This window comes from Triturus cristatus, chromosome 10 (assembly GCF_964204655.1).
Source record: "Triturus cristatus chromosome 10, aTriCri1.1, whole genome shotgun sequence".
Classification (NCBI taxonomy): domain Eukaryota; kingdom Metazoa; phylum Chordata; class Amphibia; order Caudata; family Salamandridae; genus Triturus; species Triturus cristatus.
The window spans coordinates 1207292882-1207315824 of NC_140593.1; the positions used below are offsets into that span (position 1 = coordinate 1207292882).

General features: G+C 50.2%; 1 protein-coding gene across 2 annotated transcripts in view; it reads left to right on the forward strand.

The window, feature by feature from the left end:
• The window catches only part of GRIPAP1 (GRIP1 associated protein 1), a 597534-nt gene that overhangs the window by 80435 nt on the left and 494156 nt on the right, over positions 1-22943 (forward strand). For both annotated transcript variants that reach the window (XM_085629701.1, XM_085629702.1), the window contains exons 2-3: positions 110-176; positions 4360-4421. In XM_085629701.1, coding sequence (XP_085485827.1) covers positions 110-176; positions 4360-4421 — 129 coding nt within the window. The remainder of the gene's footprint in view (positions 1-109; positions 177-4359; positions 4422-22943) is intronic.

Here is a 22943-nt window from a genome sequence, read left to right on the forward strand (position 1 = left end):
AGAATCCGTTCAGGATGATTCAGCTTCTGCTATCTGTTTTTGTAGAATGGAGATATTTGTTAATTGAACTTTGTCTCTTTACTGACTTTCTTTTTGTCTTCCTTGTTAGGCTCAGCTCTTGGAACTCCGGACACACAACTACCAGCTCTCGGACACCCTACGCAAGAATGGAGCTGGTAAGGAAATCTGTGGGCCGCAGGGAATCGCAGCAAAGGGGACTTGAAAGGGCTGGAGGTCTCTCTAACGTGGTGCCTTTGTTGTTTGCCTGGTGGGTTTCATTTCTTGTGCGTGGTTGGACCCATGCTCTAAATAGGACTGATTCCCTGTTTTAATGAGTTGTGTGTCTACAGTAACCCCTGTGTGCTGTGTACCGTGCGACCTCTGTCTGTGTACAGTTTGCTCCATGTCTTGTGTGTGGTCAGACCAGTATCCTAAATAACACAACGTGTATTTGTAAAGCACACGTTCACCCCCAAAGGGGCCTCTTGACGCTAAATAACAGATGTTTATTGTTACCCAATTCAATGGTACTCATTTTCTCGAAATCAGAAAGGATGAAAGGCTGAGTGGACCTTCCAGGAATTGAAACTGTGGCCATGAGATCGAACACAGGCCCCTGCAGTCGATGCATAAGTCCATTAAGCCACCAGACCCGGCGTAAATAGAGCATTTGTCCTATTGGTCCAGTGCTCAGATAGGCTAGTGCCCTGTTGACGATGGAATTTTTTTCCTGTCTATCGGTGACCCGTGTGTCCTGCGTGCTCGGTGTCCTGTGTATGTTGAGCCTTCTATTCTGAGTGCAGAGGGCTTTGCGTGTTAAATGTGGTGGGACCACTGTTTTGTGAATGTGAGATTGGATATATGATGACCTCTGTGTTATATGTATGGTCACCCTGTGTTTGTGTACAGCTGTATATATGGATGTCCCTGAGGTGAATTTGATGGGCCTGGATGTGGCTTCCAAGGCCATTTCTGTCATGAGGCGGAGTGGCCAATGGCACTTGGAGGCGAGAGGGAAGGTGTGCTGTACTAACAGGTGTGGATTCTGTCCTGGCACCCATTATCTGCCAGACTGGGCTGAGTCATGATTGCAGCCGTCTCACAATGGCAGCAGCAGGAGGCAGTCACTGGCTCACCCAGGTGATGTTCCTTTTTCACTGTATGTCTCATCCCCGGTGCACCTTCAGCAGAGGGCTTTGCCGGAGAGTCAAGAGACCAGGAGAGCAAGGTGGAGTGAGACTCAAGGTGGGGTAAGAAATAATGAAGGAGATAATAGAGGGAAGGTCAGTGCTAGGAGTGATGGTTGCAGAGTGTCTCTCTCTTTGGGAATGCATGAGGAAGGCTCTGAGGAAGCGACTCTGAAATGAGGAGGGCCAGAGAACAGGGGTGATAGTAGAATGGAAGCGTGCGCTGGGCGCGAGGGGAGTATGGAGATGAGAGAACGAGCGTATGTGATGGCGACAGAGATGAGCATGTGATAGAAGGCCAAGGGCGGTCTAAGGTGGGGACGCTGTTTGTGAGAGGAGGTGGAGAAACAAGGACTGAAGGGTTTTAAAAACTATTGTGAGATCGTGGGCGATACTTGGGAGGAGCTATTGAAGACTGAGTGACTAGGGAATGATTACAAGTGCTTAGAGTGATCTTGGGAGACTGAAAGAGGAGCATGAGATGTAGAGCATGTAATAGAGGGATTACGGTGAAAGTGAAGATGGGGGAAGAATGTGTATAGTAGTAAATGAAGGGGAAGGGGTAACGAAAGGGTGGCAAAGCCAAAGGAGAAGGTGTGACCGGGAAGAGGGTGTGAGTGGGATCTTGAGGTGGAGGAAGGAAGCCACAAGTGCGGTACATGTGGGTTTGAAACAATGGCAGCCCTATTCCACGACCAGCACCTGATGACATTTGACCAAATATGTCAAGACCATAATATCCCCCTGGCCAATTCCTCTTGTGCGGCCAACTATTGGTAATGTGCCGTCAGATGTGGCACCCGTCCAATGAAGAGCCCCCCACACATGCTGTACCCAATACACTAGGGGCACCGGGCAACACCTGATCACATTGTTACACAAAGCATTCAGAGAACATATAGGGGTCTCTCTGCCGATCCTGAAGCAAAAGTGGATAGATGAAATTGGGCGATCTCTACTCAACTCTGAATGGGCACTCACACTCGACTGGCCCAGGTTATCTCTCGAAATGCGCGGTTTAAGAGCAACAGTCTTACACCGGACAAAGCTAAACCGCATATTCCCTATGGTCGTCCTCACAGAGTGGAACCAAGTTTATGACCGATAGTCTTGTCCCCTATCGTCCCAACAGAGCTTTGCGTTCTAGTGGTAAGGCTCTTCTAGCAGTGCCCTGGGTCAACAAACTTTGTGCGGGAGGCAAATCCTTTGCCTATGTAGCCCTGTGTCTTTGGAACTCTCTCCTCGGTGCGTTACGTATGTGCCCTGACCTGCTAAAATTCAGAAAACTACTGAAAACTGAAGTCTTAATGATGTTTGCTTCCACCTCCCTGTTTTTCTTGTTTTGCTGTTAGTGCGGAGATACCCCGGCAGGGGTAAGTCCAGCGCTTTACAAATCCTTCATTCATTCATTCATTCATCCAAGATGCCACTTTGACGCCACAGACCTCAGACACAGGCAGTGGGAGTGCCCCACCCTAGCCGAGTAGTTCACGACGCCCTAGCGTCTGTCACAGAACTCCCACACCTGAATATATAGGAGGCAACAGCTCTGGGGATCTACAAGCCAGAAAAGAAGCACGTAGTTTGGACCCGCTTTGCAAATCTGTCCCTATTACTTGCTAAGCGTGTCCCCACTCTGCATTGGAGGGCTCCCCAGCCCCCGCTCCGGATACGATGGCAAACAGCTCTTCTCCGTTGGGAAGAAGCCGAAGGCATGACCCTACACCACGAGGAGGCTTGCCGTCTCTGCAAACGACCCATAGCGGCAGCATGAGACACCATGTTCATACAACTCCATGAGGAGATGCGGGAGGCAGATGCCCCCTCTACACCCAAGGATGTTTGGCCGCAACCCCTCCCCTCATGACGGCTAGCGCCCCAAATCAACATGAGCCCTCCTTTCCCGTTTGACTGGATAGATACTTCGGGCCCTCCCCATACGCTGCCCCTGACACCAGCCAACATCCATCTCAACCGTGGGCTACACCCTTCACTGCAGTGGTTCCCTGTTGATCTCCCATCCGCTGCCACCCCCTCCCTGGCATCTTGGTCCCCTATGCTTGTGCTGTTGTGTAACTGCACCCCCACCCCACGTTCACTGTTCAAGAGGTGCGCATACCTGAGGATGACACTGGCGCTGCATGCTCCTAAAAGCACCCAGCACAGACCGCACAGTTCGCACACACTTCTCCTTCCCATGCGCTGGAATGCCTGCAGTTCCTACCCCCAGTCCAGCATTACCCTGAGTTCCATAGCGCGCCTACCCCATGACTGGTGCGTCCGCGCTGACGAGTAACAATTGTAATGTACATGTCATGCTAACTTTGTCATGATGTGTTAAAATGACCACTTTTTATTTTCACCTGTGTCCTGCATACAGTGATCGTTGTGGTCTGCATGCAGAGAGTCCTGTGTATCAAGAGCCCGGGTCCTGCATATGACCAGGGATCCTTCGTCATGGGACCATGGGTGTCAAAGATACCCCTGGCCCCTGAACGTGACTCTCAGTGGGACGTTCCTGCCCTGTGAGTAGTCACCTAGCAATTCCACACATGCCATCTGGGCATCCTTAGTAGCATTCGCGTAAGAGCCTTTTTCCTGCACCTCAGAAGAATCCCTCCGAAGGGATGAGTTGTTGAGTAGGGCCACGATCAGGACCACTCCTTGTTGAGGAGCGCTTTACCCCACAACTGGTTCCAGTGGTATCCACGATAATCGGGGTCAGGTCTGTGGTGCGAGCCAGCTCAGAGTCCCACCAAACAATAAGATGTCTCGGAGGAGGTGAAGTGGAACCTCACTGCTCATTGGATGGCCTCTCTGTGCATCCAGTCTTCATGGCGAAGATCTGATGGGGAAGACGGCATCTCCATCAGAGAGGGACTCTCCAAGATGCTGCGGCGTGAATGAGTTACTCCAAGTCCCTGACACTCCCTTAACCTCAGACCCTTGTTTACTGTTGCACTCTGTCTTACAAAGCAAGGTGAGCCTCTTACAGGATCCAGGAAGTTAACTGTTTTGATGAGGTGGCCTGGGTTCTCCAGCTTGGTCCCTTTGGGTCATGACAGCTCATAGGTGTCCATTCACCGCCTGATCAGAATTTGGCCCTCAAGGGGCCCTGCTGCTAGAAGATGCTGCCGGTTCAGATGTAACGTTGAGCCATTTCTCGTTTCAGAACTGAACGCCCTCCGCCTGAGGCTGGCCTCTGTGGAGAAGGAGTCCACCAAAGCCCAGAAGGTAAGATGGCCGTGCCGCCTGAAGGTGGCAGAAAGCGCTCTGTCGTCATCACAGGTGCAGCAAAGGTAGTCCTCACACCCACAGGGTAAATGCAAACCCTTTAATTAAACGAGTAATGTATTCATACGAATTACGATTTGACAGTTTATTACTAATATCTAAACCGCGCTCGTTTTCTAGCCTGCTGCTTCCCAAAAACATGAACCATAGCTCTGTAACTCAGATCAGCCCTGAAATGTACATGAAAACAGAAACACAGACAGTAATCTGCTCTTTCCAAAAGAATGTACAAGACAAAATCTAAAATAACAAAAGCATTCAAGTCCATAGGCACATGTCTGTTAACAGATAATCAGTTGAAATGCTGTTTTTGCATCAAACACGAATGAGGTAGATTTTGTAAATGCAAACTTTAACCATAGTAACAAAACAAAATGCAACAAGCATTGGCAAAGCCAATATGTTGTGAGTGCTTCTATTTATGTATTTTGTATTTTTTGAGGACCTGGCAGTTGCAAAGTTCTAGTGAACCAGTAACTGGCCTTTTGGACTCTCAACACACCATAGTTTTATTTTATCGTTGCGAAATTGCTGTCGGCCATGCTGGAATGGGACCGTAGGAAAGCCAAAATGGCCGCCGCTCCCTCTTCAGGCACACACACGCATGTACGCACACGTGGCCATCTTTAAATGCGTTTTCTTATGAAACCAAGGTGTCTATCGTGCTTATGTGTTTGCAAAGCAACTGCGGCCATTGTGGCTTTATTCATTTTTTTACCTTTTTCAGCATGTTTTTTTTGCCTTGACAGAACAATAAAATATCCATGAGCTGCTTGGAAAGTGAAAGCGCGCATGGAGCACTGACTGTTGCAGGAAAGCATGCCGTGCCTGCAGTAGGTGAAACTCATTAAAGAAAATAGTGCTTACTGACTAAACAAGACATACAGTGTAATAACAGAAGTAAAAATCCTCATGGGAGGTTACAGATGAAGATGAGGCGGTACTAAGGAGGGACTAACAAGCCTATTAACGAATCAGAAGCCAGCATTTACAAAGGACAATGACACAAGCCAATAAAAAATATGATATCAGACAACAATGTCTCAACGTGGAATTCAGTGGAAGGACAAGTAATTCAAAGGTGAGCTGTATGTTACAGTATCAGAGGAATGAATCCATACACAGAGGACAACAGGAGACCAAGTTAGTAGGAAAGAGTTGTATTGTCAACAAATGATGAACATATTGCCGCATATGTACATATCACATAGGTTTAAAAAGCACTGCGTGACACTTAGTGAAAGTGTAACCGAAAATACTGTGCACAAGTGCTCGTGGAGTTGGTGACGGCGCAAGTGACACATAAAGTGGTATATACAGCGGTGAAACGGCGCAACAAGGAGAACAATGGTATTTTGAATATGCCAAAGTTGGGGCATTTACACAGTAAATGTATGGGAATTCAAAGGACAGTAAAGCAAATGCCCATGTTTGTAAATGCGCCAACAGTAACGCTGTTGAAGTCGACGGCGTTTCGGCCCGTAACACTCAGGGCCATCATCAGGACTGGTTACACATATTTTGAACAGTGTCGCATGGAAGGAGCGAGCCAGGTGAATCAGCAATGCTGGACCCCGTGTGGAGTCAGACGGGTCCGGGGAAGTCCAAGTCCTTCGGAAAGGGCGAGCCGAACGAAACGGCAACGCTGGACCACGTGACGTTAGAAGGGTCCGTGGTAGTTCACGTTCGGGAGGGAAGCGGAGAGCAATCAATGAGGAAGATTTTGGCGAGGCGAGTGAATCACCGAGAGGGGGTCCGTGAAGAGGGGCGTGCCGGTATGAATCAGGCAGAGTTTCAAGTCCATACTTGAATACAGCATGCCTCGCAGAGCAGCGCATGCGCTGCCCAGGCTTGACCTGAAAAAGGAATAAAAAATCAGGGGTGGAATGGGGAATAAGAAGCGCTCGGTAGACATGGGCTAGAGGGTGGGGGTGGTTTATGCACGTAGGGAGAACATGCGAAGCGGGGGCCCTCCTAATAAAACATAAAAGAAAAAGAAAGGTATTAATGCCAATGTCTTTGTAGACATCGAAGAACTGCTGTGATCTGAAGCCAACGTTGATGGAGAACTCTGTAAGCCCATGCTGAATGTCCTAAATTAGTCAGTGGCTGAAAGGGACTATCCAAAAGGCCCTTTCTTTCTCCATGCGTGTTGTGGTGTGTGTTGTGTGATGACATGGGCTCTCACGGAAGCTGCCCATGAGCGAGAGCTAAAAAGGCGGATTGAGACAGACCGAGACTTACCCAGTGCAAAACTTGTTTCTCATTCTACCTTATTCATTAAGATGGAAATCCTTGTAGGACACACATGCCTGAGTTGAATAGAATGATTTCCAAGGGTAGAGGCGCAAATGACGAAAAATGTAAATTTCTCCGAGATAAAAAAACAATTAAAACATTTATTTTTTAGTATGAATCTTAGTAGGATGTAGTGAGGTGGTTAACAACTAGAACCTTTTTGTGGGAGTAATGATGCTAGATGGCATTAAGTAGGAATGTTGATGGGCTGTAATTGACTGACTATACGTATTTGTCTAGAGATGGTACAGTAAATAGCACAGATTACAAATATTTCTGGTGTGTTATGGATTGTACACCACAAGTTTTTTATGTTTGTAGGGCAACGGAGTAAAAGACCTACATTCATCTAAATGTGCGGGGCAATTAGAGGACCGTGTGAACACATTGAATTGAATAGCATGACACTTTGTTTATGATGATATTAATAAAAAAAAGGATTTTTCAGATTAGACCCAGGACATCAAATCATGATACAACCCGCTCTCGGAACAGTCTTCGCTCCATGCACCAGAAGGGCGACCATTAATCACTAGAAAGCACTCATGGCTTCTTCAATAATTCAGGAATCAAACCTTATGATGGGGTTTGGTAAATGAGCAAGTAAAATTATATATCTGTGTGCGTATATATACGATGGCGATCGAAACGCGTCTGGGGCGGACACTTTTCTATACCGCTATGGTGTTTCTACAATAAATTAATGGAGCTGTGAACCCGCGTCGAACAGGATTTGATTGATATATATGGATCATTTGAAAGGCAACAGAGAGCAGTTTCAGGTGTTTGGCATTTGATAAAGGGACTCAACCCGAAACGCGCCATGCCCTCCACGCAGCAATAAAGTGTTCTCCAAAGGCTCCCCGTTGTGTCCCTCTGGTTCTTTTCTCTCGCGGGAGAGGAATCTTTGGAGGATATATATATATATATATTTTATTTCTCAACTGAATATGGCCCATTGGACAATCTGAGGAGCTTTCTCAGGGCCGTCGTCCGGCTCTTCAGCTGCTGTCTGGACCGCATCAGCATGAGACTACCAGGCTGTAACGTGGTCTTGAACTTTTGCACAACCCGTCGTCTGTCGCCATTAGCTGGCTAGAGCGGAATGCTGTTAGGAGCTTGTAATTAACTACTCGCTCTGTATCTTGATAGATCCCGTAGGATGATGAGAGGGAGCAATCTATCATCAAGGCCAAAATTAAAAGAAAGAATGCGGCGGAGTGTGAGCGGGATCCCCTGGGCCTCGCTGTGCAGTCCGCTCGGCTCTGCCGGTCTTGTTACTCTTGTCTGCGTTTCTACTAGGTGCGCTCTGCACTCTCTTGATGTCCTTCTTTGCTCCAGCCAGCACTTCCACCTGCCTTGTTTGCTTCCTCAATGGTCCATGGAAACCTGCACTACCTGCTGTCTGATTATACAGAGTGGGACAATTCAAATCTCTGCAAAAACAGGAGTTCTGGTGGACTAGGATGACTGCATGGGGTATGGACCCCCGGGCAGGGTATTTGCTCTATGCTGTAATTGACACAACCCCAATATGTGGAAAAACCTGGTGTCATCTATCTGGGAGGGGGTGAAACTGGAAAACATGTCGAAGCCAATAAACACTGATTTTGCATGTTAGGTTTCATTCTGGCAGGGCAGATCCAGAATAGGAGGCATTAACCACACCCAATGAATACCCCACCCTAGGGTTACAGTATTGACCGGGAGTGGTAAATAACATCCACATAGTCAGACCTACTCCTAATCGAGACTTTAGATGGGGAAGTTTACAAAATTAAAATAATAAAAATAAAAAATTCACCCCCTTAAAGATTGTGGTATGTTCAACAAATCCATGCATGTGCAGCATTGCACGTTGCAGCAGGCGATCTGTGCTCCTCTGGCGTTGGACCTTTTATAGGTTTTCTCGCTTTAATTGTTCGTCTTCGTTGAGCTGGAAGTCTCGCAGTCACTTTAGAATAGGAGTATACAACTTCAGCACGCCAGCAGAGCACGCCCTCAAGCAGAGCACGCCCTCGAGCAGAGCGCGCCCTCGAGCAGAGCGCGCCCTCGAGCAGAGCGCGCCCTCGAGCAGAGCGCGCCCTCAAGCAGAGCACGCCCTCAAGCAGAGCACGCCCTCAAGCAGAGCGCGCCCTCAAGCAGAGCATGCCCACACAGCGCGCCCTCGAGCAGAGCGCGCCCTCAAGCAGAGCAGGCCCTCAAGCAGAGCGCGCCCTCAAGCAGAGCGCGCCCTCAAGCAGAGCATGCCCGCACAGCACGCCCTCAAGCAGAGCACGCCCTCAAGCAGAGCATGCCCGCACAGCACGCCCTCAAGCAGAGTACGCCCTCGAGCCGAGCGCGCCCTCGAGCAGAGCGCGCCCTCAAGCAGAGCAGGCCCTCAAGCACAGCACGCCCTCAAGCAGAGCACGCCCTCAAGCAGAGCGCGCCCTCAAGCAGAGCATGCCCGCACAGCACGCCCTCAAGCAGAGCACGCCCTCAAGCAGAGCACGCCCTCAAGCAGAGCATGCCCGCACAGCACGCCCTCAAGCAGAGCACGCCCTCAAGCAGAGCACGCCCTCAAGCAGAGCACGCCCGCACAGCACGCCCTCAAGCAGAGCACGCCCTCAAGCAGAGCATGCCCGCACAGCACGCCCTCAAGCAGAGCACGCCCTCAAGCAGAGCGCGCCCTCAAGCAGAGCATGCCCGCACAGCACGCCCTCAAGCAGAGCACGCCCTCAAGCAGAGCATGCCCGCACAGCACGCCCTCAAGCAGAGCGCGCCCTCAAGCAGAGCATGCCCGCACAGCACGCCCTCAAGCAGAGCACGCCCTCAAGCAGAGCACGCCCTCAAGCAGAGCATGCCCGCACAGCACGCCCTCAAGCAGAGCACGCCCTCAAGCAGAGCACGCCCTCAAGCAGAGCAGGCCCTCAAGCAGAGCATGCCCGCACAGCACGCCCTCAAGCAGAGCATGCCCGCACAGCACGCCCTCAAGCAGAGCACGCCCTCAAGCAGAGCAGGCCCTCAAGCAGAGCATGCCCGCACAGCACGCCCTCAAGCAGAGCACGCCCTCAAGCAGAGCGCGCCCTCAAGCAGAGCGCGCCCTCAAGCACAGCGCGCCCTCAAGCAGAGCGCGCCCTCAAGCAGAGCGCGCCCTCAATCAGAGCACGCCCTCAATCAGAGCACGCCCTCAATCAGAGCACGCCCTCAAGCAGAGCGCGCCCTCAAGCAGAGCGCGCCCTCAAGCACAGCGCGCCCTCAAGCAGAGCACGCCCTCAAGCAGAGCACGCCCTCAAGCAGAGCACGCCCTCAAGCAGAGCACGCCCTCAAGCAGAGCACGCCCTCAATCAGAGCACGCCCTCAAGCAGAGCACGCCCTCAAGCAGAGCACGCCCTCAAGCAGAGTATGCCCTCAGAGTATGCCCTCAATCAGAGTATGCCCTCAGAGTATGCCCTCGAGCAGAGTATGCCCTCAATCAGAGTATGCCCTCAATCAGAGTATGCCCTCGAGCAGAGTATGCCCTCGAGCAGAGCACGCCCACGAGCAGAGCACGCCCTCAATCAGAGTATGCCCTCAATCAGAGCACGCCCTCAAGCAGAGCACGCCCTCAAGCACAGCACGCCCTCAAGCACAGCACGCCCTCAAGCACAGCACGCCCTCAAGCAGAGCACGCCCTCAAGCAGAGCACGCCCTCAAGCAGAGCATGCCCTCAAGCAGAGCACGCCCTCAAGCAGAGCACGCCCTCAAGCAGAGCATGCCCTCAATCAGAGCACGCCCTCAATCAGAGCACGCCCACGAGCAGAGTATGCCGTCAATCAGAGTATGCCCTCAGAGTATGCCCTCAATCAGAGTATGCCCTCAGAGTATGCCCTCGAGCAGAGTATGCCCTCAATCAGAGTATGCCCTCAATCAGAGTATGCCCTCAATCAGAGTATGCCCTCGAGCAGAGCACGCCCACGAGCAGAGCACGCCCTCAAGCAGAGCATGCCCTCAATCAGAGCACGCCCTCAATCAGAGCACGCCCACGAGCAGAGTATGCCGTCAATCAGAGTATGCCCTCAGAGTATGCCCTCAATCAGAGTATGCCCTCAGAGTATGCCCTCGAGCAGAGTATGCCCTCAATCAGAGTATGCCCTCAATCAGAGTATGCCCTCAATCAGAGTATGCCCTCAATCAGAGTATGCCCTCGAGCAGAGCACGCCCACGAGCAGAGCACGCCCTCAATCAGAGCATGCCCTCAATCAGAGTATGCCCTCAATCAGAGCACGCCCTCAAGCAGAGCACGCCCTCAAGCACAGCACGCCCTCAAGCACAGCACGCCCTCGAGCAGAGCACGCCCTCGAGCAGAGCGCGCCCTCGAGCAGAGCGCGCCCTCGAGCCAGAGCGCGCCCTCGAGCAGAGCGCGCCCTCGAGCAGAGCGCGCCCTCGAGCAGAGCGCGCCCTCAAGCAGAGCACGCCCTCAAGCAGAGCACGCCCTCAAGCAGAGCACGCCCTCAAGCACAGCGCGCCCTCAAGCACAGCACGCCCTCAAACAGAGCACGCCCTCGAACAGAGAACGCCCTCAATCAGAGCGCGCCCTCAAGCAGCACAAGAGCCACTCGAGTAGCATAAGCGCCTCATTTGAAAGGACCCGTCCGCAACTGTGACCTGTTTACGCCAGTGGCAAAGAATATACATCTATGTTCTAATCATACAAAACTCTTCACCCTTTCTGCCAAAGAGTAAGACTTTTCCTGCACTGGAAACTAACATTTCTGCATTGTAGGATCTTCTCTGATAGTCCTAAGCATTCGAATGATCTCCTGCTGCTGGTGGGGGCTTCGCACACACTGAGCACCAGACAACTTATGCGCACACCTCCCAGGCTCCGTATTAGACAATATGACTTGCATCCCTCCCACTTCCCCTGCACTCAGCTCTCATTCTGAGGGAGGTGGGGGTGTCTCCAGTTTATCGTTGCAGTATACGGCTCTCAATCTGAGGGGGGTGGGGGTGTCTCCAGTTTATCGTTGCAGTATACGGCTCTCATTCCGAGGGGATTAGGGGGGCCTCCAGTTAATCGTTGCAGTATACGGTTCTCATTGTGAGGGGGGTGGGGGTGTCTCCAGTTTATCGTTGCAGTATACGGCTCTCATTCTGAGGGGATTGGGTGTCTCCAGTTTATCGTTGCAGTATACGGCTCTCATTCTGAGGGGATTGGGTGTCTCCAGTTTATCGTTGCAGTATACGGCTCTCATTCTGAGGGGATTGGGGTGTCTTCAGTTTATCGTTGCAGTATACGGCTCTCATTCTGAGGGGATTGGGGTGTCTCCAGTTTATCGTTGCAGTATACGGCTCTCATTCTGAGGGGATTGGGTGTCTCCAGTTTATCGTTGCAGTATACGACTCTCATTCTGAGGGGATTGGGTGTCTCCAGTTTATCGTTGCAGTATACGGTTCTCATTCTGAGGGGATTGGGTGTCTCCAGTTTATCGTTGCAGTATACGGCTCTCATTCTGAGGGGATTGGGTGTCTCCAGTTTATCGTTGCAGTATACGACTCTCATTCTGAGGGGATTGGGGTGTCTCCAGTTTATCGTTGCAGTATACGGTTCTCATTGTGAGGGGGGTGGGGGTGTCTCCAGTTTATCGTTGCAGTATATGGCTCTCATGCTGAGGGTATTGGGTGTCTCCAGTTTTTCGTTGCAGTATACGGCTCTCATTCTGAGGGGATTGGGTGTCTCCAGTTTATCGTTGCAGTATACGGTTCTCATTCTGAGGGGGTTGGGGTGTCTCCAGTTTATCGTTGCAGTATACGGCTCTCATTCTGAGGGGATTGGGTGTCTCCAGTTTATCGTTGCAGTATACGGTTCTCATTCTGAGGGGATTGGGGTGTCTCCAGTTTATCGTTTCAGTATACGGCTCTCATTCTGAGGGGAATGGGGTGTCTCCAGTTTATCGTTGCAGTATAAGGCTCTCATTCTGAGGGGATTGGGGTGTCTCCAGTTTATCGTTGCAGTATACGGTTCTCATTGTGAGGGGGGTGGGGGTGTCTCCAGTTTATCGTTGCAGTATACGGTTCTCATTCTGAGTGGAGTGGGGTGCCTCCAGTTTATCGTTGCAGTATACGGCTCTGATTCTGTGGGGATTGGGTGTCTCCAGTTTATCGTTGCAGTATACGGTTCTCATTGTGAGGGGGGTGGGGGTGTCTCCAGTTTATCGTTGCAGTATACGGTTTTCATTCTGAGGGGATTGGGTGTCTCCAGTTTATCGTTGCAGTATACGGCTCTCATTCTGAGGGGATTGGGTGTCTCCAGTTTATCGTTGCAGTATACGGCTCTCATTCTGAGGGGAGTGGGGTGTCTCCAGTTTATCGTTGCAGTATACGGCTCTCATTCTGAGGGGGGTGGGGGTGTCTTCAGTTTATCACTGCAGTATACGATTCTCATTGTGAGGGGATTGGGTGTCTCCAGTTTATCGTTGCAGTATACGGTTCTCATTCTGAGGGGATTGGGTGTCTCCAGTTTATCACTGCAGTATACGGTTCTCATTGTGAGGGAGTGGGGGTGTCTCCAGTTTATCGTTGCAGTATACGGTTCTCATTCTGAGGGGATTGGGGTGTCTCTAGTTTATCGTTGCAGTATACGGTTCTCATTCTGAGGGGATTGGGGTGTCTCTAGTTTATCATTACATTATACGGTTCTCATTCTGAGGGGAGTGGGGGTGTCTCCAGTTTATCGCTGCAGTATACGGTTCTCATTGTGAGGGGGGTGGGGGTGTCTCCAGTTCATCGTTGCAGTATACGGCTCTGATTCTGAGGGGATTGGGTGTCTCCAGTTTATCGTTGCAGTATACGGCTCTCATTCTGAGGGGATTGGGTGTCTCCAGTTTATCGTTGCAGTATAAGGCTCTCATTCTGAGGGGATTGGGGTGTCTCCAGTTTATCGTTGCAGTATACGGTTCTCATTGTGAAGGGGGTGGGGGGTGTCTCCAGTTTATCGTTGCAGTATACGGCTCTCAATCTGAGGGGGGTGGGGGTGTCTCCAGTTTATCGTTGCAGTATACGGTTCTCATTCTGAGGGGATTGGGGTGTCTCCAGTTTAGTGTTGCAGTATACGGCTCTGATTCTGAGGGGATTGGGGTGTTTCCCGTTTATCGTTGCAGTATACGGCTCTCATTCTGAGGGGATTGGGTGTCTCCAGTTTATCGTTGCAGTATAAGGCTCTCATTCTGAGGGGATTGGGTGTCTCCAGTTTATCACTGCAGTACACGGTTCTCATTCTGGGGGGATTGGGGTGTCTCCAGTTTATCACTGCAGTATATGGTTCTCATTCTGAGGAGATTGGGGTGTCTCCAGTTTATCGTTGCAGTATGCGGTTCTCATTCTGAGGGGGATGGGGGTGTCTCCAGTTTACGTCGCAGTATACTGCTCTCATTCTGAGGGGATTGGGTGTCTCCAGATTATCGTTGCAGTATACGGTTCTCATTCTGAGGAGATTGGGGTGTCTCCAGTTTATCACTGCAGTATACGGTTCTCATTCTGAGGGGATTGGGGTGTCTCCAGTTTATCTTTGCAGTATACGGCTCTCATTCTGAGGGGATTGGGGTGTCTCCAGTTTATCGTTGCAGTATACGACTCTCATTCTGAGGGGATTGGGGTGTCTCCAGTTTATCGTTGCAGTATACGGTTCTCATTCTGAGGGGATTTGGTGTCTCCAGTTTATCGTTGCAGTATACGGTTCTCATTCTGAGGGGATTGGGGTGTCTCCAGTTTATCGTTGCAGTATACGGCTCTCATTCTGAGGGGATTGGGTGTCTCCAGTTTATCGTTGCAGTATACGGTTTTCATTCTGAGTGGAGTGGGGTGTCTCCAGTTTATCGTTGCAGTATACGGCTCTCATTCTGAGGGGGGTGGGGGTGTCTTCAGTTTATCACTGCAGTATACGGTTCTCATTGTGAGGGGATTGGGTGTCTCCAGTTTATCGTTGCAGTATACGGTTCTCATTGTGAGGGGATTGGGTGTCTCCAGTTTATCGTTGCAGTATACGGTTCTCATTCTGAGGAGATTGGGTGTCTCCAGTTTATCACTGCAGTATACGGTTCTCATTGTGAGGGGGTGGGGGTGTCTCCAGTTTATCGTTGCAGTATACGGTTCTCATTCTGAGGGGATTGGGGTGTCTCCAGTTTATCATTATATTATACGGTTCTCATTCTGAGGGGAGTGGGGGTGTCTCCAGTTTATCGTTGCAGTATACGGTTCTCATTCTGAGGGGGGTGGGGGTGTCTCCAGTTTATCGCTGCAGTATACGGTTCTCATTGTGAGGGGGGTGGGGGTGTCTCCAGTTCATCGTTGCAGTATACGGCTCTGATTCTGAGGGGATTGGGTGTCTCCAGTTTATCGTTGCAGTATACGGCTCTCATTCTGAGGGGATTGGGTGTCTCCAGTTTATCGTTGCAGTATACGGTTCTCATTGTGAGGGGGGTGGGGGTGTCTCCAGTTTATCGTTGCAGTATACGGCTCTCATTCTGAGGGGATTGGGTGTCTCCAGTTTATCGTTGCAGTATAAGGCTCTCATTCTGAGGGGATTGGGGTGTCTCCAGTTTATCGTTGCAGTATACGGTTCTCATTGTGAGGGGGGTGGGGGTGTCTCCAGTTTATCGTTGCAGTATACGGCTCTGATTCTGAGGGGATTGGGGTGTTTCCCGTTTATCGTTGCAGTATACGGCTCTCATTCTGAGGGGATTGGGTGTTTCCAGTTTATCGTTGCAGTACAAGGCTCTCATTCTGAGGGGATTGGGTGTCTCCAGTTTATCATTGCAGTATACAGCTCTCATTCTGAGGGGATTGGGTGTCTCCAGTTTATCGTTGCAGTATACGGCTCTCATTCTGAGGGGATTGGGTGTCTCCAGTTTATCGTTGCAGTATACGGCTCTCATTCTGAGGGGATTGGGTGTCTCCAGTTTATCGTTGCAGTATACGGCTCTCATTCTGAGGGGATTGGGTGTTTCCAGTTTATCGTTGCAGTATACGGCTCTCATTCTGAGGGGAGTGGGGTGTCTCCAGTTTATCGTTGCAGTATACGGCTCTCATTCTGAGGGGATTGGGGTGTCTCCAGTTTATCACTGCAGTATACGGTTCTCATTCTGAGGGGAGTGGGGGTGTCTCCAGTTTATCGTTGCAGTGTACGGCTCTCAATCTGAGGGGGGTGGGGTGTCTCCAGTTTATCACTGCAGTATACGGTTCTCATTCTGAGGAGATTGGGGTGTCTCCAGTTTATCGTTGCAGTATACGGCTCTCATTCTGAGGGGGGTGGGGGTGTCTCCAGTTTATCCTTGCAGTATAAGGTTCTCATTCTGAGGGGATTGGGGTGTCTCCAGTTTATCGTTGCAGTATACGGCTCTCATTCTGAGGGGATTGGGTGTCTCCAGTTTATCGTTGCAGTATAAGGCTCTCATTCTGAGGGGATTGGGGTGTCTCCAGTTTATCGTTGCAGTATACGGTTCTCATTGTGAGGGGGGTGGGGGTGTCTCCAGTTTATCGTTGCAGTATACGGTTTTCATTCTGAGGGGATTGGGGTGTCTCCAGTTTATCGTTGCAGTATACGGCTCTCATTCTGAGGGGAATGAGGTGTTTCCAGTTTATCGTTGCAGTATATGGTTCTCATTCTGAGGGGGGTGTCTCCAGTTTATCGTTGCAGTATACGGTTCTCATTGTGAGGGGGGTGGGGGTGTCTCCAGTTTATCGTTGCAGTATACGGCTCTGATTCTGTGGGGATTGGGTGTCTCCAGTTTATCGTTGCAGTATACGGTTCTCATTGTGAGGGGGGTGGGGGTGTCTCCAGTTTATCGTTGCAGTATACGGTTTTCATTCTGAGGGGATTGGGTGTCTCCAGTTTATCGTTGCAGTATACGGCTCTCATTCTGAGGGGATTGGGTGTCTCCAGTTTATCGTTGCAGTATACGGCTCTCATTCTGAGGGGAGTGGGGTGTCTCCAGTTTATCGTTGCAGTATACGGCTCTCATTCTGAGGGGGGTGGGGGTGTCTTCAGTTTATCACTGCAGTATACGATTCTCATTGTGAGGGGATTGGGTGTCTCCAGTTTATCGTTGCAGTATACGGTTCTCATTCTGAGGGGATTGGGTGTCTCCAGTTTATCACTGCAGTATACGGTTCTCATTGTGAGGGAGTGGGAGTGTCTCCAGTTTATCGTTGCAGTATACGGTTCTCATTCTGAGGGGATTGGGGTGTCTCTAGTTTATCATTACATTATACGGTTCTCATTCTGAGGGGAGTGGGGGTGTCTCCAGTTTATCGTTGCAGTATACGGTTCTCATTCTGAGGGGGGTGGGGGTGTCTCCAGTTTATCACTGCAGTATACGGTTCTCATTGTGAGGGGGGTGGGGGTGTCTCCAGTTCATCGTTGCAGTATACGGCTCTGATTCTGAGGGGATTGGGTGTCTCCAGTTTATCGTTGCAGTATACGGCTCTCATTCTGAGGGGATTGGGTGTCTCCAGTTTATCGTTGCAGTATAAGGCTCTCATTCTGAGGGGATTGGGGTGTCTCCAGTTTATCGTTGCAGTATACGGTTCTCATTGTGAAGGGGGTGGGGGGTGTCTCCAGTTTATCGTTGCAGTATACGGCTCTCAATCTGAGGGGGGTGGGGGTGTCTCCAGTTTATCGTTGCAGTATACGGTTCTCATTCTGAGGGGATTGGGGTGTCTCCAGTTTAGTGTTGCAGTATACGGCTCTGATTCTGAGGGGATTGGGGTGTTTCCCGTTTATCGTTGCAGTATACGGCTCTCATTCTGAGGGGATTGGGTGTCTCCAGTTTATCGTTGCAGTATAAGGCTCTCATTCTGAGGGGATTGGGTGTCTCCAGTTTATCACTGCAGTACACGGTTCTCATTCTGGGGGGATTGGGGTGTCTCCAGTTTATCACTGCAGTATATGGTTCTCATTCTGAGGAGATTGGGGTGTCTCCAGTTTATCGTTGCAGTATACGGTTCTCATTCTGAGGGGGGTGGGGGTGTCTCCAGTTTACGTCGCAGTATACGGCTCTCATTCTGAGGGGATTGGGTGTCTCCAGATTATCGTTGCAGTATACGGTTCTCATTCTGAGGAGATTGGGGTGTCTCCAGTTTATCACTGCAGTATACGGTTCTCATTCTGAGGGGATTGGGGTGTCTCCAGTTTATCTTTGCAGTATACGGCTCTCATTCTGAGGGGATTGGGGTGTCTCCAGTTTATCGTTGCAGTATACGACTCTCATTCTGAGGGGATTGGGGTGTCTCCAGTTTATCACTGCAGTATACGGTTCTCATTGTGAGTGGGGTGGGGGTGTCTCCAGTTTATCGTTGCAGTATACGGTTCTCATTCTGAGGGGATTTGGTGTCTCCAGTTTATCGTTGCAGTATACGGTTCTCATTCTGAGGGGATTGGGGTGTCTCCAGTTTATCGTTGCAGTATACGACTCTCATTCTGAGGGGATTGGGGTGTCTCCAGTTTATCACTGCAGTATACGGTTCTCATTGTGAGTGGGGTGGGGGTGTCTCCAGTTTATCGTTGCAGTATACGGTTCTCATTCTGAGGAGATTGGGGTGTCTCCAGTTTATCACTGCAGTATACGGTTCTCATTCTGAGGGGATTGGGGTGTCTCCAGTTTATCGTTGCAGTATACGGCTCTCATTCTGAGGGGATTGGGTGTCTCCAGTTTATCGTTGCAGTATACGGTTTTCATTCTGAGTGGAGTGGGGTGTCTCCAGTTTATCGTTGCAGTATACGGCTCTCATTCTGAGGGGGGTGGGGGTGTCTTCAGTTTATCACTGCAGTATACGGTTCTCATTGTGAGGGGATTGGGTGTCTCCAGTTTATCGTTGCAGTATACGGTTCTCATTGTGAGGGGATTGGGTGTCTCCAGTTTATCGTTGCAGTATACGGTTCTCATTCTGAGGGGATTGGGTGTCTCCAGTTTATCACTGCAGTATAGGGTTCTCATTGTGAGGGGGTGGGGGTGTCTCCAGTTTATCGTTGCAGTATACGGTTCTCATTCTGAGGGGATTGGGGTGTCTCCAGTTTATCATTATATTATACGGTTCTCATTCTGAGGGGAGTGGGGGTGTCTCCAGTTTATCGTTGCAGTATACGGTTCTCATTCTGAGGGGGGTGGGGGTGTCTCCAGTTTATCGCTGCAGTATACGGTTCTCATTGTGAGGGGGGTGGGGGTGTCTCCAGTTCATCGTTGCAGTATACGGCTCTGATTCTGAGGGGATTGGGTGTCTCCAGTTTATCGTTGCAGTATACGGCTCTGATTCTGAGGGGATTGGGTGTCTCCAGTTTATCGTTGCAGTATACGGTTCTCATTGTGAGGGGGGTGGGGGTGTCTCCAGTTTATCGTTGCAGTATACGGCTCTCATTCTGAGGGGATTGGGTGTCTCCAGTTTATCGTTGCAGTATAAGGCTCTCATTCTGAGGGGATTGGGGTGTCTCCAGTTTATCGTTGCAGTATACGGTTCTCATTGTGAGGGGGGTGGGGGTGTCTCCAGTTTATCGTTGCAGTATACGGTTCTCATTCTGAGGGGATTGGGGTGTCTCCAGTTTAGTGTTGCAGTATACGGCTCTGATTCTGAGGGGATTGGGGTGTTTCCCGTTTATCGTTGCAGTATACGGCTCTCATTCTGAGGGGATTGGGTGTTTCCAGTTTATCGTTGCAGTACAAGGCTCTCATTCTGAGGGGATTGGGTGTCTCCAGTTTATCATTGCAGTATACAGCTCTCATTCTGAGGGGATTGGGTGTCTCCAGTTTATCGTTGCAGTATACGGCTCTCATTCTGAGGGGATTGGGTGTCTCCAGTTTATCGTTGCAGTATACGGCTCTCATTCTGAGGGGATTGGGTGTCTCCAGTTTATCGTTGCAGTATACGGCTCTCATTCTGAGGGGATTGGGTGTTTCCAGTTTATCGTTGCAGTATACGGCTCTCATTCTGAGGGGAGTGGGGTGTCTCCAGTTTATCGTTGCAGTATACGGCTCTCATTCTGAGGGGATTGGGTGTCTCCAGTTTATCGTTGCAGTATACGGCTCTCATTCTGAGGGGATTGGGTGTCTCCAGTTTATCGTTGCAGTATACGGCTCTCATTCTGAGGGGATTGGGTGTCTCCAGTTTATCGTTGCAGTATACGGCTCTCATTCTGAGGGGATTGGGTGTTTCCAGTTTATCGTTGCAGTATACGGCTCTCATTCTGAGGGGAGAGGGGGGTCTCCAGTTTATCGTTGCAGTATACGGCTCTCATTCTGAGGGGATTGGGGTGTCTCCAGTTTATCACTGCAGTATACGGTTCTCATTCTGAGGGGAGTGGGGGTGTCTCCAGTTTATCGTTGCAGTGTACGGCTCTCAATCTGAGGGGGGTGGGGTGTCTCCAGTTTATCACTGCAGTATACGGTTCTCATTCTGAGGAGATTGGGGTGTCTCCAGTTTATCGTTGCAGTATACGGCTCTCATTCTGAGGGGGGTGGGGGTGTCTCCAGTTTATCGTTGCAGTATAAGGTTCTCATTCTGAGGGGATTGGGGTGTCTCCAGTTTATCGTTGCAGTATACGGCTCTCATTCTGAGGGGATTGGGTGTCTCCAGTTTATCGTTGCAGTATAAGGCTCTCATTCTGAGGGGATTGGGGTGTCTCCAGTTTATCGTTGCAGTATACGGTTCTCATTGTGAGGGGGTGGGGGTGTCTCCAGTTTATCGTTGCAGTATACGGTTTTCATTCTGAGGGGATTGGGGTGTCTCCAGTTTATCGTTGCAGTATACGGCTCTCATTCTGAGGGGAATGAGGTGTTTCCAGTTTATCGTTGCAGTATATGGTTCTCATTCTGAGGGGGGTGTCTCCAGTTTATCGTTGCAGTATACGGTTCTCATTCTGAGGAGATTGGGGTGTCTCCAGTTTATCGTTGCAGTATACGGCTCTCATTCTGAGGGGGGTGGGGGTGTCCAGTTTATCGTTGCAGTATACGGTTCTCATTCTGAGGGGGGTGGGGTGTCTCCAGTTTATCGTTGCAGTATATGGTTCTCATTCTGAAGGGGGTGGGGGTGTCTCCAGTTTATCGTCGCAGTATACGGCTCTCATTCTGAGGGGATTGGGTGTCTCCAGATTATCGTTGCAGTATACGGTTCTCATTCTGAGGAGATTGGGGTGTCTCCAGTTTATCACTGCAGTATACGGTTCTCATTCTGAGGGGATTGGGGGGGGGGGTCTCCAGTTTATCTTTGTAGTATACAGCTCTTATTCTGAGGGGATTGGGGTGTCTCCAGTTTATCGTTGCAGTATACGACTCTCATTCTGAGGGGATTGGGGTGTCTCCAGTTTATCACTGCAGTATACGGTTCTCATTGTGAGGGGGGTGGGGGTGTCTCCAGTTTATCGTTGCAGTATACGGTTCTCATTCTGAGGGGATTTGGTGTCTCCAGTTTATCGTTGCAGTATACGGTTCTCATTTTGAGGGGATTGGGGTGTCTCCAGTTTATCGTTGCAGTATACGGCTCTCATTCTGAGGGGATTGGGGTGTCTCCAGTTTATCGTTGCAGTATACGGCTCTCATTCTGAGGGGATTGGGGTGTCTCCAGTTTATCACTGCAGTATATGGTTCTCATTCTGAGGGGGTGGGGGTGTCTCCAGTTTATCGTTGCAGTATACGGCTCTCATTCTGAGGGGATTGAGTGTCTCCAGTTTATTGTTGCAGTATACGGTTTTCATTCTGAGTGGAGTGGGGTGCCTCCAGTTTATTGTTGCAGTATACGGTTCTCATTCTGAGTGGAGTGGGGTGCCTCCAGTTTATCGTTGCAGTATACGGCTCTCATTCTGAGGGGATTGGGTGTCTCCAGTTTATTGTTGCAGTATACGACTCTCATTCTGAGGGGATTGGGTGTCTCCAGTTTATCGTTGCAGTATACGGTTCTCATTCTGAGGGGATTGGGGTGTCTCCAGTTTATCGTTGCAGTATACAGCTCTCATTCTGAGGGGATTGGGGTGTCTCCAGTTTATCACTGCAGTATACGGTTCTCATTGTGAGGGGGTGGGGGTGTCTCCAGTTTATCGTTGCAGTATACGGCTCTCATTCTGAGGGGATTAGGGGGGCCTCCAGTTTATCGTTGCAGTATACGGTTCTCATTCTGAGGAGATTGGGTGTCTCCAGTTTATCGTTGCAGTATACGGTTCTCATTCTGAGGGGATTGGGTGTCTCCAGTTTATCGTTGCAGTATACGGTTCTCATTCTGAGGGCATTGGGGTGTCGCCAGTTTATCGTTGCAGTATACGACTCTCATTCTGAGGGGATTGGGGTGTCTCCAGTTTATCACTGCAGTATACGGCTCTCATTCTGAGGGGATTGGGGTGTCTCCAGTTTGTTGTTGCAGTATACGGTTCTCATTCTGAATGGAGTGGGGTGCCTCCAGTTTATCGTTGCAGTATATGGCTCTCATTCTGAGGGGGGTGGGGGTGTCTCCAGCTTATCGTTGCAGTATACGGCTCTCATTCTGAGGAGATTGGGTGTCTCCAGTTTATTGTTGCAGTATACGGTTCTCATTCTGAGTGGAGTGGGGTGCCTCCAGTTTATCGTTGTAGTATATACTGTATCTCTCTTAAAACCTGAGTGAAAGGAGGTGGGCTGTGTCCCCATTGTATAGCAACTTGCCTTTTTGCTAAGAGGAGAAAGATTGTGGTGTATTCCCGAACTTTCACTTTCCTTAATGTACCACATCAATATTAACTGAGGCGAGTGATGGTTAATCCGGCCTAGTGGTTCTTAAAGTATTGCCCCCGGACTGCCCAGCACACCTTCTTTTGCTGCCCTCAAATCTTCCTCCGACTCCTCTGGTAAGCCGAGAGTTGCAACAGAGAAGGCTGCTCGAGTGCCAATTTCTTTGTTGCTGGTGTTTGCCAATCAACATCATTTTGTAATTCTGGCCTTGCTTTCTTTAGTTACTGAAGCTTGTTGCATGAGCCGGGCTGAACTGCTTATAAAACAAGCTGAATTGGCTGTAGAAGCAATCAATCAATCAATCAAGCGTTTGTTAAGCGCGACTACTCACCCGTAAGGGTCTCAAGGTGCTGGGGTGGGGGGTGCAGGTTCCAGTCCATCAAGAAGGGGGTCTGTCGAAGAGCCAGGTTTTGAGGTTTCTAGCGAAGATGGGAAGCGATGTGGTCTGTCTGAGGTGGAG